The following is a 13,737-nucleotide window of genomic DNA, read 5'->3' as shown; positions in this document are numbered from 1 at the left end:
AACCACTGAATTGTCTTAGTCTCTCAGACTTCATCTTAAACCTTCAGTTTGGAGCTCAGATTAGGAAAATCAACAGATCCAGAAAAAGGGAGGCACGATATTTATTCTTCATAACTATTTGAACAGCTACCTGCAGATCCCGATAAGCAATGAAACTCTTGACTTGAAGTAGTAGGAAAGACCAAGATCTTGCTGAGGACGACAGAGAGAAAATTGTCTTCCATTACATTTCATGGATAGAAAACAGGATTTTCTAATGGATAAACAACTCCCAATCATATGTGCTGATGATGGTGTGAAGAGGCAGCCTAATGTGGTAGTACCTGACTCAGTGGTTAGAGAGCTGGACAATCAAGAAGAGTTGGGTTTCGGCCATGCCTCCTCTGACACATAATGGCTGTGTGACCCTAGAAAGGCACCTTACTTTACCTCTGAGTGACCCAGGTAGCTCCAAAGCCATAAGTTGCAAAGAAGGTTCTGACTTGGACCACTGGAGGAATTAAATCACAAATCTAGGTCACCTCTAAAAAAAGGAGTCATATTATTCATAGGCAAAGATAATCTAGAAATTGTTAATATTTGGTTTTAGAATAAATTATTTTCTCACCACCAGATTTAATGCTTTTCCAAGGTTAATGAGTGTATATTATTAATAACGTAATACATTTACATTGCATTTTATGGTGTAAAATTCATTATTTGATTTGACCCTTATAATACTCATGTTAGGGAGATATTGCATATGTTTTTATTGTCATATAGGAAAACCAAGGCTCAGAGACTTAATTTTGTCCAATGTTATACATAAGGTTTTTGGCAGAGCCAGGATTCCATGTGAACTGGCTCCAAGTTGTTGCCCTTCCCATTAATCCCTAATGACTCTCTTATATTACAATGGACATGGTTTTAGTTTTTGTATTGTATTCCCCAGTCTCTCAGTACGATGCACATAGTAAATGCTTAATAAAGGCTTATTGGAATAGTAATCAAATATTTTCTCAGGACAGACTATCTGGGTCGTGAGTGGAGAAAGCTAGAGAGTGTGCGGACTGGTATCAGACGCCCAGCCAAAGATTCACAACAACAACATAATAATAATAGAGTTTAATCAATGCATAATCCTTATGTAGATCTTTGAAATTCCATCCAGGTTAATTTACAGAACAATCCAAATGCTGAAAGTACAACCTTCAGTGATAAATATGTTCCCTTTTAGCAAAGATTAAATTATTGAAGTTTTAATGCAAGGCCCAGCTTCTAAATGTCTATAGTTGAGATGGATTAATGATAGCATTCATTTCTGTTGTGAAGATATAATAAACTGGCAAGATAAGTGGGTGCCGTGGATAGAGGACTAGAACTGAAGTCATAAAGATTTTAGTTCGTATCTGGCCTCAGACACTACAGGTCACTGACCTCTGTCTGCATAAGTTTCTCCATCTGTAAAATGGGGATAATAATAGCACCTACCTCCCAGGCTGTTGTGAGGATCAAATGAAATAGTAAAAATAGAAAATTGTAAAGCACTTTGCAAACCATAAAGCTCTATACAAATGCTAGCTATTATCATTATTATTCAATACCCGCTATGAAATGGAAGCTAAGTCCCAGAAAGTGCTGATATAGCACCCACTTGACCTTATTAGCCAGTCCAGTATTTTGCTGGAAGCCACCTCAGTAACTTGTGAGCATATCATTACTGAAAACTACAAAAGAGAGAACCACTATATAGGGGAGGAAGGAGGAAGAAGAGTAATTATCAATGTGAGAACTAATTAGCAACTATGGTTTTTATTACACCCAGATTGCCAAACTCAGGAACTTCTGTAGCCAGTGAGACTTTAATGTATATAAGCTAATTAGTAAAAACAACTCACAATGTGAAAAACCCTAAATCTTTATATTATCCATCAGGAAATTAACAAGCCACTTGACAACTGCCCAGCTAATTGCATTAGTTAAGTTAAAGTTAAATAGACGAAGATCTGCCACAATACAGTGGAATCAAGGTATGGCATTTGTGAATACTAGTGGCTTGCTTCTTTAATTGAGGATAAAGCTGTGGTCAGAAGCATGCAAGGGACAACTTGACCTGTCTAGCCTCCTCCAGTGTCTGTCCACCTTCCATTTGTTCACATCATTTTGCTGTGTTTGCATGCTACAACAAATTAGATCAAGCTGCCCAAGCAGGATTTCTCCAGCCTTTAAGGGAGGGAAGTTCCCCTGGTGTGCCTTCAATACTCTCTATATCTTTTTTTTTTTTTGAAATTACAAATTGTGTACCATAGGTATCAGTAAAACAAAGGGTAAACAGGCCTTCCAAATGATGGTAGTTTATTGGTGCAAAACTGTGGGCCCACTCCAGAACTCACTTTGTACCACAGCACCCTCTGGCACACATGCAAGATACATTGTGCCAAATGATCCAGATAAAGCAAGATCCTGGGTTCCTGGCTTGGAACTGGGAAGAATGTTAAGGTTCTTTAGATAGGTGGCTTGGTATATAGTAACTTACTAGACCCTAGAGCAAGAGTTGTTAACCTAAGGTCTTCAGGTTGATTTCAGAGGATCTGCAAACTTGGATAGGGTAAAAAAATTGCATATTTTATTCAAATAGTTTCCTATGTATTTATTAATTAGTAATCCTATGTATTTTATTTAAAAAACTCTTCCAAGAAGATAACATAACACCAAATAAAGGTAATAAACCCTGCTATAGAGGATTTAAAGGATGTTTTTCCTTGGCTGATGTGAATTATACTATTAGGCAAAATAATATTGGAATCAGTAACTAGTAGGAGGAGTTGTTATCTTTCAAATGTAACTTTGTAAATAGACCCCTGCCCTTAAGGAACTTACATTCTACTGTGGGATATACACCGATGAACAGATACAAAATGTCAGGGAGCACTTCAGGAAAAGCTTCTTGTAGGAAGTGGTCCTTGAGCTCAGTCTTGAAGGAAGCCAGATTGTCCAAGTGGCAGAGGTGAGAAGGATGAACATTCCAGATTTGGGCACAGCCATTCAAAGGCACAGAGAGAAGAAATGAAATATAAGGAAGTAGGGCAAACCTATTTTGGTAATAGCTACTATCAGATATTAAAACAGCAATCAGACTACTCGATTAAATATTAGAAAACAGCGAAGGTTATTGCTGTTGATGAGATTGCTCGACCAAAATAGCTTAAAAACATAACATGATATGGCAGAAAGAGCACCTAGTCAGAAAACCTGCATTCAAGGCAGTTCTCAGAGGAAGAAATTAAAGCTATCTATAGTCTATATCTATAGAAAAAATGCTCTGAATCACTATTGATTAGAGAAATGCAAATTAAAACAACTCTTAGGTACCACATCACACCTGACAGATTGGCTAACATGACAAAACAGGAAAATGATAAATGCTGGAGAAGATGTGGGAAAATTGAAATACTAATGCATTGTTGGTGGAGTTGTGAACTGATCCAACCATTTTGGAGAGCAATTTGGAACTATGCCCAAAGGGCTATAAAAATGTGCATACCCTTTGACTCTGCAATACCACTTCTTGGGCTGTATCCCAAAGACATCATACAAATGGGAAAAGAACCCACATGTACAAAAATATAGCAGCTCTTTTTGTGGTGGCAAAGAACTGGAAATTGAGGGGATGCCCATCAACTGGGGAATGACTGAACAAGTTGTGGTATATGAATGTAATGGAATACTATTGTGCTATAAGAAATGAGGAGCAGGCAGACTTCAGAAAAACCTGGAAAAACTTATATGAACTGATGCTGCGTGAGGGGAGCAGAACCAGGAGAACATTGTACAGGGTTACAGCCACGTTGTGTGATGACTAACTTTGATAGACTTAGCTCTTCTCAGCAGTGCAAGGTTCTAAGACAACCCCAAAAGGCTCATGATGGAAAATGCTGTCCACATCCAGAGAAAGAATTACAGAGTCTGAATGCAGATTGAAGCATACTATTTTCTCTGTCTCTTTTCTGTTTTGTTTTGTTTCTTCTTTCTCGTGGTTCATTCCATTGTTTATAATTCCTCTTTGCAACGTGACTAATGTGAATTAATGCGAATGAATATGTAGAGCCTATGTTAGATTGCATATAGTAATGGGGAGTGGAGAGGGGACAGAGGGGGAGAAAATTTGGAACTCAAAACCTTGGGGAATTGAATGTTGTACATTAAAAATAAATAATTATTTTTTAAATTAAAAAAAGGGGAAAAACTACGCTCAGATCCTTATTCTGCTATTTACTGGTTTGTGTAACCTTATACCATTTAATTCATTTGAAGAACATTTAAGTGTATGTGTGTGTATACATACATGTTCATAAACGTGTGTATATATGATTCTGTACACATTTATATGTATATACACACAGGGATGTGATAGGTAAACAAATAAATATAATGCAAGATAGAGCACAGCTGGGGCCAAGGAGTATCTCCAAGAAAATTTGAAGAGGGAGAGAGGCCCTCTTGTGGCCTTATCCATAAGATCGGTGGGCTGAACTAGAAATCTTTAAGTCTCCCCTTGAATTTATAAATTATAATCTCAGATGGGGAGTGTGGAGACTGGTGGGTTGAGATAAAACAATTGTAACCCTCATAAAGCAAAATTGGTAATCATAAGATCTTGAATTCAGATCACAAGGGATCTTAGAACTCATCAAGTCCAAGGATTCTTAACCTCTTTGTGGGTGCCATGGATCCCTCTGGCAATCTTGGGAAGCCTATGGACCCCTTTCCAGAGTCATATTTTTAAGTGCATGAAATAAAATACACATATTTACAAAGAGAAACTGATTACATTGAAACATAATTATAAAAAAGTTTTTAATGAGCTCACAGATACCAGGTTAAGAACCCCTGATGTAGCCAAACTTATATTTTACAAGTGAGGTCAGTGAGGTTCAGAGAAGTTAAGGTTTGCACAAAGTCACACAGATAGGAAATGACAGGACTGAAATCTGAATCTCTGTCCTTCATTCCTGGCACTCTCTCCACCTTCCTTTGGTGACTGAGGTTGGTTAGTTCTGAATTTGCTAGTTAAGAGTCACTAGGGCATATATAGCACATAGGAAACTGGCCTTCCAGTCAGGAAGACTTGAATTCAAGTCCTGTTCTGCCACATCCTTCTTTTGTGATGCTGCTCAAGTCCCTTTATCTTTCACAACAATAAGTGATAGAAAAATTGCCCAGCGTAGGGTCCAAGTAATTTCCTCACCAGGAGTTCCCTATGCCAGTGGAGTCACAGGTTCCAGTGACCATCCCCCATTCACACCCCTCACCAAAAAAAATTGTTGGTTAAATCTCTTCAGGATCATGAACTGGTATAAATTCAGAAAGCCTCACTTCAGGAGAGCTGTCACAGAAGCCAAGGGTTTTATCTCAACTGCAGATGAATAGAATGTACTTGGCTGGTGCCTATGTTGTTTTAATGTGTAAAGACTAGATTAAGTAGCCTCTATAATAACAAAAACGTAATAATTCCACTAAACCCAACACTGTTTGGAGTCGCTTCTGGGCAGCAGAGGCCAACTTCGCTTGAGACTTACAGCATGGGGAGAGAATGGGGTTAAGTGGTACATAATGGGGATGAAATCAGCTTTGAAATTGCCATGAAAATGTTTTGCATGATTTCACATGTATAATTGATATCATTTTGCTTGCTTTCTCAGTGGGTGGGGGAGGGGTGGGTAGGAAGGAGAGAATTTGGAACTCAGAATTTTAAAAGCATGTTAAAAATAGATAAATTAGAAAAAGAAAAGCTAAAACACAAGAAAAGGGGGAAAAAAGAGAAACTGCCATGACAGCAACTTCTGAATTTTTCTTCTTTCTGATTCCATTTCAGGGTGTGTTGGGTGCATCATGTAACAGGGATTTGGGTGTACCCTCTCTTGGAACACATTGGCCCAGGAGCCAAAATAACCTTCTTTGGGATTGCGACTGTTTTAATGAACCTTTTGTACCTTCTGGGAGAAGTTCTGAACAACTATATCTGGGATACTCAAAGGAGTAAGTATTGTTTAGGGGAGCACTAAACAACAGAACTTGCTTTCTATAAGAATAATGTGGCCAAAGACTGAAGCAGAATTCCATTGCAGATTATTTCTTCCTTCATCATTAAAAAGTAAAATAAATCCTCCAGCGAATTAAATGTCTTCCAGGGTGCATGCAATTGCTTATGAATAGTGTTTCATTTTTATAACTACCAACCCCGATTTAAGCGCTGTTGGCAATTGCCTGAAAGGTTTACTACTCACTTGATGCTACTAGGTATTAACCATTAAAAACTAACAGGAAAGAAGCTTCAGCTTATAGATGGGGGTGTTATTTGCAGGACATGGGGTATTAAAGAGAAAGGCTGAATTCCTTTTTTTTAATTACATAAAGTTCACCCTAAACAGAATGATTATATACTCCAACAAAGCCATTCCACTTAATACCTAAACCCTCATTATTGTAGTCTTTACCCAACCATTTATTTCTGTAAGACAACCTTCAGTGGGGCTTCAGTGTCCTACCAGCGGCACCAGGGATGCAAAACCACAAAGTTACTTGGGTGTTATCACTGAATTGTCGGCTTTGGTGGCAGTCATACCTACCTACCTTTAACTGTGATGGTGACCATCATGGGTCATTCCTACACTTCACCAAAGGCTGTCATTAGCCTGAGGTTTGATGTCCCTTTTGTTTCTATCTATAGCATGCTTCCCGACTTGGCAAGCCGTATACCCTTCCCAAACTGCCCAGACTATCCTAAGGCTATATAGAATGATGTAAAAATTGGAAGATGGAAAAAGCAGCAGCACAGAGCCTCGCCAGTTTCAGTCCACAACAAATGCACGTCTGACAGCAAGACTGGTTTTTAAATCTGATGTGGGCTTGTTTGGCAGCAGTGGTGGTTTTTGTTGTTTTTAACCAAAATTCTAAACCCTGTAGATCTCTGGGCTTTGTGTAGGGAGAAGCTTAGGGGTACCTAAGGTAAATTTACCTTAGAGCCGGGAGACTGCAAGCGGACTCTGGATCCTAGAATTGTATGCGTAAAGGTATAAGGCAGGGTTATATAGCACAGGGACCTTTGCAAGTTTCTCCTTCCTTAGATCTATTTAGTCTCACTACTAAACAGTCTGCTAGACACCATGCAGGAGCTTGAGTTAGGTGGTCTATAATGTAGAATCTGGCTTTAAAAAAAAATCCTAAGCCAGGATAATAGATTTAGAATGGGCAAGGACTTCAGAGCTCATCTAGTCTAACCCCTTCATTTTACAGGTGAAGAAACAGAGTCCTAGAATGATTAAATGACTTGCCCAAGGTCATACATGCAGTCCTTAAGAGAAGTGAGGTTTGAACTCAGTCTTCTGAGGCCAAATCTAGCATGCTTTTCACTCCACTGATTCTGACTAATTGTATGGCCTAAGGTAAGTGGTTTAACAGTTGTTCTTTCTGTAAAATGGGACTAATAGTCCCCAGTTTACTTCACAGGATATTTTGAGAATGGAATGAACGTATACGTGTAAAATTTGTAGAGCTTCTTAGGACAAAGGCAGTATTGAGTTTTAAGGCAATCAAATCAACTTTCTGTTATTCGGAGACTGCCCATGAACTCTTTGTTCCTCTTTTGCTTGATGCTGCCAGCCATTTAGCTACATCCAAGTTCAAACTGGGGAGCTGGTTGTTAAATTTTCAGTGTGAATATACCTCAGAAACTGGCAAATATTACAAATAAGGGTTGATTTTGTTGTTGTTGTTGATTATTTAGACTTAAGAAAGTGATGGAAAAATGTTAATCATGCAGATTAAACCCAAAAGTGTGTCTTGCATACTTTTTTTATTTGGAAAGCTGGTTGTTAAACATTTACCAGTACAACCTTGCTTCCACTTCAAGGTGAAGAAATCATGGAATTTATTTTAGAATTTTAGAATTTTAGAATTAGAAATTTAGAGTTGGGAGAGACCTTAGAGATGATCCATTTCTACCCTTTCATTTTACTTAAAGGAATAAAATGGATGTTGAAAGAGGCATCATTCTGCCCAGCCTTTGGCCAGTCTGGGCAGCTTGGCTTAAGAGCATATGCCTTGCCAAGTCAGAAGGCATGCTATTATTAGAAACAAAAGGGACATCAAACCCCAGGTTAAAAGACAGCATTTGGTGAAGTGTGGGATTGCCCCATGATGGTCACCATCGCCTTTCAATGCTAGGTGGGCATGACTGCCACCAAAGCTGACCTTTCGGTGACAGCAGCAAAGCGACCTTGTTTTTGCACCCTTCATGTTTCCGGCAGGAAGTCCCATCAAAGATTATCTTAAGGTTGTCTAAGGTCACCACCAGAGCTGGGATGGAACTCAGCTCCTCTGACACCAGATCCAGCCCTTTTCACCACCCTGCCTCTAGTCCAACCCCAGGTGTTATGTGTGAGGGAAATTGGACCTGGAGTAGTCTGGTGATTCACCCAAGGTCATTTACTTAATAAGTTTCAGATCCAGATGACCTGACCCCATGTCCGTTGCTTTTTCCACCATACCGTCAACATCTCAGCAGGATTACTGTTTTTGGTTTGGTTTGGTTTTTCTTGAAAACTTGGAACAGAATTAAACCAGAAAAATAGGCTAATCCAACATGAAATGTAAACAAGATGTGCTTAATAAATGGACACTAAAAATAGCATTTTAAATATTTCATTAAAAATCCAACCTGAGATAACTTTGAGTTTTGTGTGTATGTGTGTGTGCATGCATGTGTGGCTGTGTATGTGCATGTGTATGAATGCTTTGACTAAGTTCATCTATACTTGAGGCCAAGTAAACCATCTACCCATAGAGGCTCTCCAAGGTGGTTAGACTCGTATAAGGTAAGACTTGTTCTGTACAGAAAAATCAGTGTTCCAGAAACCCAGCTCTGGTGGAGCAGGGAAGAAGGCCCCACGGGCATGTAGAATCAGGCATGCCATAACAGAACCATAGTCCTTCCAGTTTCCCCCCTCTCCACCCCTTTCATACTCCCAGTTATGCCCCCAATGCCTCCCAAAAAATACAGAAATGTGGTAACCAGGAAGAAGGCTTTGCAGAGAGTGAAGGGGTGATGGACGTCCTCTTGCCCCTTTCTCTTCCCCTTCATAGATAAGATGATGGAGGGCTTCCCTCCACAGGTTTATGATAGGCTATTTTCTGCCTGTGGGATAGAATCAGGTTCATTGTTCCTCAAAAAAAGTTTACAGCTGCCTGTTTTCTTTTTTTCCCCTCCATCCTAAGCTGCCAAACCATAGTAGGTGGGGAACAGTTTGCCCTTTCTTTGGGTCAGTGAAACACCCCCTGCCCTCCTCCCCTAGTTTTGAAGATTCCAACATTGGTGCCAAATAGCTCCATCTGCAATCAAATACTTTGGAGGAAAGAGCCTTAAAAAAAATACTGCTTCAGTTAGCTCCTGGAAAGGGTCCCAAAGGAGGAATGGAATGCATGGCTGGCTTGGGAGCAATCCCCTGAGTCAAGGGTGCTGTTTTGGAGTCGAATCTTTGTTGTGTGTTTTTTTCAACTTCTGCCCGTGGCTACCTCATGAACTGGGCACACCCATCACTATATTGAAAGTTCTGGCAACATCTAGAGAATTTTTCACCTTAAAATGGGATCTTACATGAAGATCCTCACTCCTCCATCTGGATGTACCACTTGATATGCTTCCAAATAAGCCTTCTGGCGAAGGTATTAAGACTCAGCTATCTGCAGGGCCTTAGCAGTACAAAAAAACAACAACAATAAACATACAAGAACTTCCTTCCTCTCACACCCAGCCCAGGGCTGACATGCTGCCCATGCCGCCCTATCACTACCACTATTAGGGGTGGGGGTAAGGCGAGGGATATAGCATTCTTGATCCCCTTCATGATTTCAGTCCTATGTTTATGTCCCATCTTGAAGAGGAATTTAGTTGCTCTTTCTCAACAGCCTTAGCTTTGCCTTCTGACCATCATATGTAATTACTTCATAACTCCTTTCATGCCACCTCCACCCACCCACCCCTACCCCCCCAACCCCTGCCCCAGCACTGTTAGGCAATAAAAGCAATGCTAGATTGGGGATCAGAAGATCCGGATTCAAATCTTGGCTGAACTTAGAGTCCAGTGTCAGATCTGCCCCTTGTACCTGTGAGACCTAGAGCCTGTCACCTCACACCTATGAACCTCAGTTTCCTCATCTGCATAAAAGAGGGTGTTAGACTAGATTTCCTCTAAGGTCCTCTCCAGTTCTAAATCTATAATCTATTGGGAACTTCCTTGCACAGCTGTCTCAGAAACCTCCAAAAGAAAGTTTTCTGGGGTTTTATTTTTATTTTTGGCTTTTTGGTTGGTTGTTGTTGCTTTTTAAATAGCATGTGAGCTGTTTGGCACCAGAGGACCTGGGAGAACAGGAAAGGACAACTAGGGAGCATTTGCCAGACTGTAACAATAATTTCTTGCTCAAGAACAAGCATATGAATGATTTGAACGTTTTTATGGCTAGGGAAGTTAAACCGATTCCCCAATTCAAACTCCTTTCAACACTGATAGCAGGCAGTGAGGACTGGGAGCCATAGACAAGTCCCCCAGGAGGAAAACTACTAATTCTCCCTGTATTATGTTAGAGAAGGGGCATTAGTTTTAAAAAGTACACGCATGTAGAGAAAGAAGCAATTTAGGAAGGCAGTGGCTTCTCTGAGAAAAAAAGAGAGCAATATTTGGATTTTTTTTTTAAGGCCAAAGACTTTGCCTGGGTAGGGACCATAAAATAAAGGCAACGAGATGAGATGCCTATTGCTACAAGGCAATCTGTTTTGCATTTCTGCAAACACCTTATTGCTCAAGAGTCAGCTTGAGGTTCCCCCTCCCTGAAGCAGTAGGAGTCAGGGTGTGCCATGGGATGCAGAGCCCTGCCTGATTCAAGAAAAGGGTGGGGAGGGAGGTCACTGAGTTAATTTGGGGAGAACTACTGACATCAGCACGGCAGATGGCTTTCCTTTCCCTCCATGCATAGAGAAAAATGAAGAAAAGGAATTAAGAGAGAGAGAGAGATCATAGTAGCTCACACCAAAACAGTGTTTTCTACCTTACAATGTATATCATTTTATGTGATCTTCACAGCAACCTTGTCAGGTAAAAAGGACAGGTATTATTATCCTTTTTTGGCAGAGGAAGAGACTCAGACTCCGAAAATGAAGCGACTTGTGCTGTGTCATGCAGATAGTAAATGGCAAAACCAAGCCCTGAACTCAAGCTGTCTGGATCCTAAACCAGCGTTCTTTTCATCAGAACATACCGCCTCCCAATGCTTATTCCCAAACCCTTATTTCATCTTAATGCTAAAAAAAAAAAACAAAAACCCAAAAACCTTTTTTGCCTATATTTCTAGGTATGGAAGAGTGTAAAGAGAGACCTAAATCAGAATGAGATCGAAGTCCAGCATGAAGAATTGGGTTGTGTCTCCAATGAACATTCCTCCCCTCCCATTCACCCTCCAACAGACATTGACAGCACAGCTGAGGAAGTTCTAGGAAAGAAAGCAGGGGCCTTCACCTCCTAAGTGATAAATGTATTTTTATGTAAACAGAATGGAAGCATACCCTTCATTTTGGAATTCACTTCATTGTGTATTGAAGGCTTCTTGATTCAGAACCAATATCACAAATAATATTTCTTAACTCTTAAAAAAGTGTAATTTTATGTAATTGTTGCTTCGTTTAACCTGGAAAGAATGCACATTCCATTTGTGTTTCTTGTTGCACGAAGGCATTAGAGGAAACAGCATATTCTAAGACAATGAATAATGCTTTTAATCTTAAAGTTGCTTGTAATGATCTACCGAGAAGTCTTCATTTAAACTGGAAAGGAAAACATCCCAAGCAAACTCTGGTTTGAGGTTTCCTATTGCATTAATGTCACCAAAAATAGCAGTTGCATCAAGTAGGCAGTGTGTTAGTAATAATTACATCCATTCAGTCAGGCCCTCATTGACATTAGACATGTACAATTTGCCCAACATGCAAAATGTAACATGAATAAAGATTCAGTGGTCCTTACTTTGGTTTCTGCATGATGTTTCTCCCCTGCCTACACTGATGATTTCATTTTCATTTGGTTTCTACTGCCTCAAAGACACATACTTTCTGAGGCTGGATCTTTTCTCAATAAAGGAAAAAAAAATTAAGTCATGTCATTTTATTGGAGGAGGGAAAAGACTTTATATTCTAAGCTTTGGATTTCCAGTGATTTTTTTGATATTCATTTTATTTTATCTTAGGTATGATGACTTTATTGGTGTAATACTCTATCTACTAGTACAAATTACAACCCCTACTCATTTTTTAACCTGTGTGGTTCTTTTCATTGTCTTTCCATAAATGCACTATAGCGTGGTCCAGCCAGTGTATTGGAGAACCTCCTCCAGTTTTGTTATTTCAATGTTTTGTGGGTATACATCAGAGCACTTGGTCTATCTGTTATCCATCACTTTGGGTCTATGACTGGCCTGCTTCCTTTCTGATCATGCTTACACTTGATGATGTCTTCTCTGCCAGCCCCTTCAAGGAACTGTTATCAGATATCTGCTACATACAAGTCACTGTGCTGAACATTGGAGATAAATGACACAGCCTTTCCCTTGAAGAATTTATCATCTTTGTGGGAGAGACAAGTTAAGATAAGTACACTTATATCTCTAATACAAGTTAGAATTCAGTGGATATACAGGAGAGTTGAAACAGAATAGCCTGAGAAATTTGAAGAGGGGAAAAATTACTTCTAGCTGGGAGGAAATCAAAAAAAGTTTCATAGAAGGGATGGCCTCTGAGTTGGTCCTTGAAGGAAGAAAAGAATTTCCTTCAAGGATTTCATTTACAATCAGAAAATAATAGGGCATGAAATAATTTTGTCACTGATTATTCATACTGATGAGGAAGAGGAGAATCCTAGATTATTTTTAAAATAATTTCTCTTTCACCTAAAGTACTCTTTGATGTACTAGGTCACATAATACATTCAACCCCCTTAATCTTCCTTTTCTTAGTTTAGCTCATTTCTACTCTCCTCAGCCCAGGACTTGGGCAGGTCTAGGAGAAAAGTTGCCAAGCTACCACAGATAATCCATTTGTAGATTCCTAAGAAGCAGTCGCTCATATTTTGGTAAGGCTTTAAAAATTACAAAGTACCTTTCTAACAATAACCCTATTAGATAACTAGTGCATGTATTATTGTTTCTCTTTTACTGATTTGAAAACTGATGTTTGAGAGAGTTTAAAATTCTTGCTTGTGGTCACATAGCTAGGAAGTGTCTGAACCAGGAATTGAACTGGTCTATTTTTACTCAAAGTTCAGTGTACTTTCTAGTATACCACAAAGCCTGCTGCCTATAGGCATAACTTACAATATACCTATCTGATCTTAGTATCAAAATTTCAGCATTTTTGAGTTCATATTTCTTCAGAAAGTCTTCCATTTTTTATATCTAAACAATATAAGATATACAATTCATTGTACACCTTGACCTCAGAAGAACTCAAGTTGATAGTTACTTAAAACATAATGAGATTGTGTTATTTAAAGTCACATGTGATTGGAATGTGTAGCCTCACATGTATTACTACTAATATTTGCTTTCAAAAAATGGCATAGAGGACTTACAGCCAAGATGGTTGCCTGAGTTAGGGCCAAACCATCCAGCTCTCATGTAACTACTCCAGCAAAACCCTGAAGCTCATGCCAAGCT

The 13,737-nt window shown here is 39.3% G+C and overlaps 1 protein-coding gene across 2 annotated transcripts in view; it reads left to right on the top strand.

Annotated features, from left to right (window-relative positions):
- The window catches only part of AIG1 (androgen induced 1), a 330,569-nt gene extending 318,517 nt beyond the window's left edge, over nucleotides 1-12,052 (top strand). For both annotated transcript variants that reach the window (XM_036766736.1, XM_036766737.1), the window contains 2 exons: nucleotides 5,855-6,018; nucleotides 11,386-12,052. In XM_036766736.1, the coding sequence (XP_036622631.1) occupies nucleotides 5,855-6,018; nucleotides 11,386-11,423 (202 nt within the window). In that variant the 3' untranslated portion in view covers nucleotides 11,424-12,052. The remainder of the gene's footprint in view (nucleotides 1-5,854; nucleotides 6,019-11,385) is intronic.
- The last annotated feature ends 1,685 nt before the right edge of the window (nucleotides 12,053-13,737 follow it).

This window comes from Trichosurus vulpecula, chromosome 7 (assembly GCF_011100635.1).
Source record: "Trichosurus vulpecula isolate mTriVul1 chromosome 7, mTriVul1.pri, whole genome shotgun sequence".
NCBI lineage: Eukaryota > Metazoa > Chordata > Mammalia > Diprotodontia > Phalangeridae > Trichosurus > Trichosurus vulpecula.
This window is presented reverse-complemented; position numbering and strand designations above follow the sequence as displayed.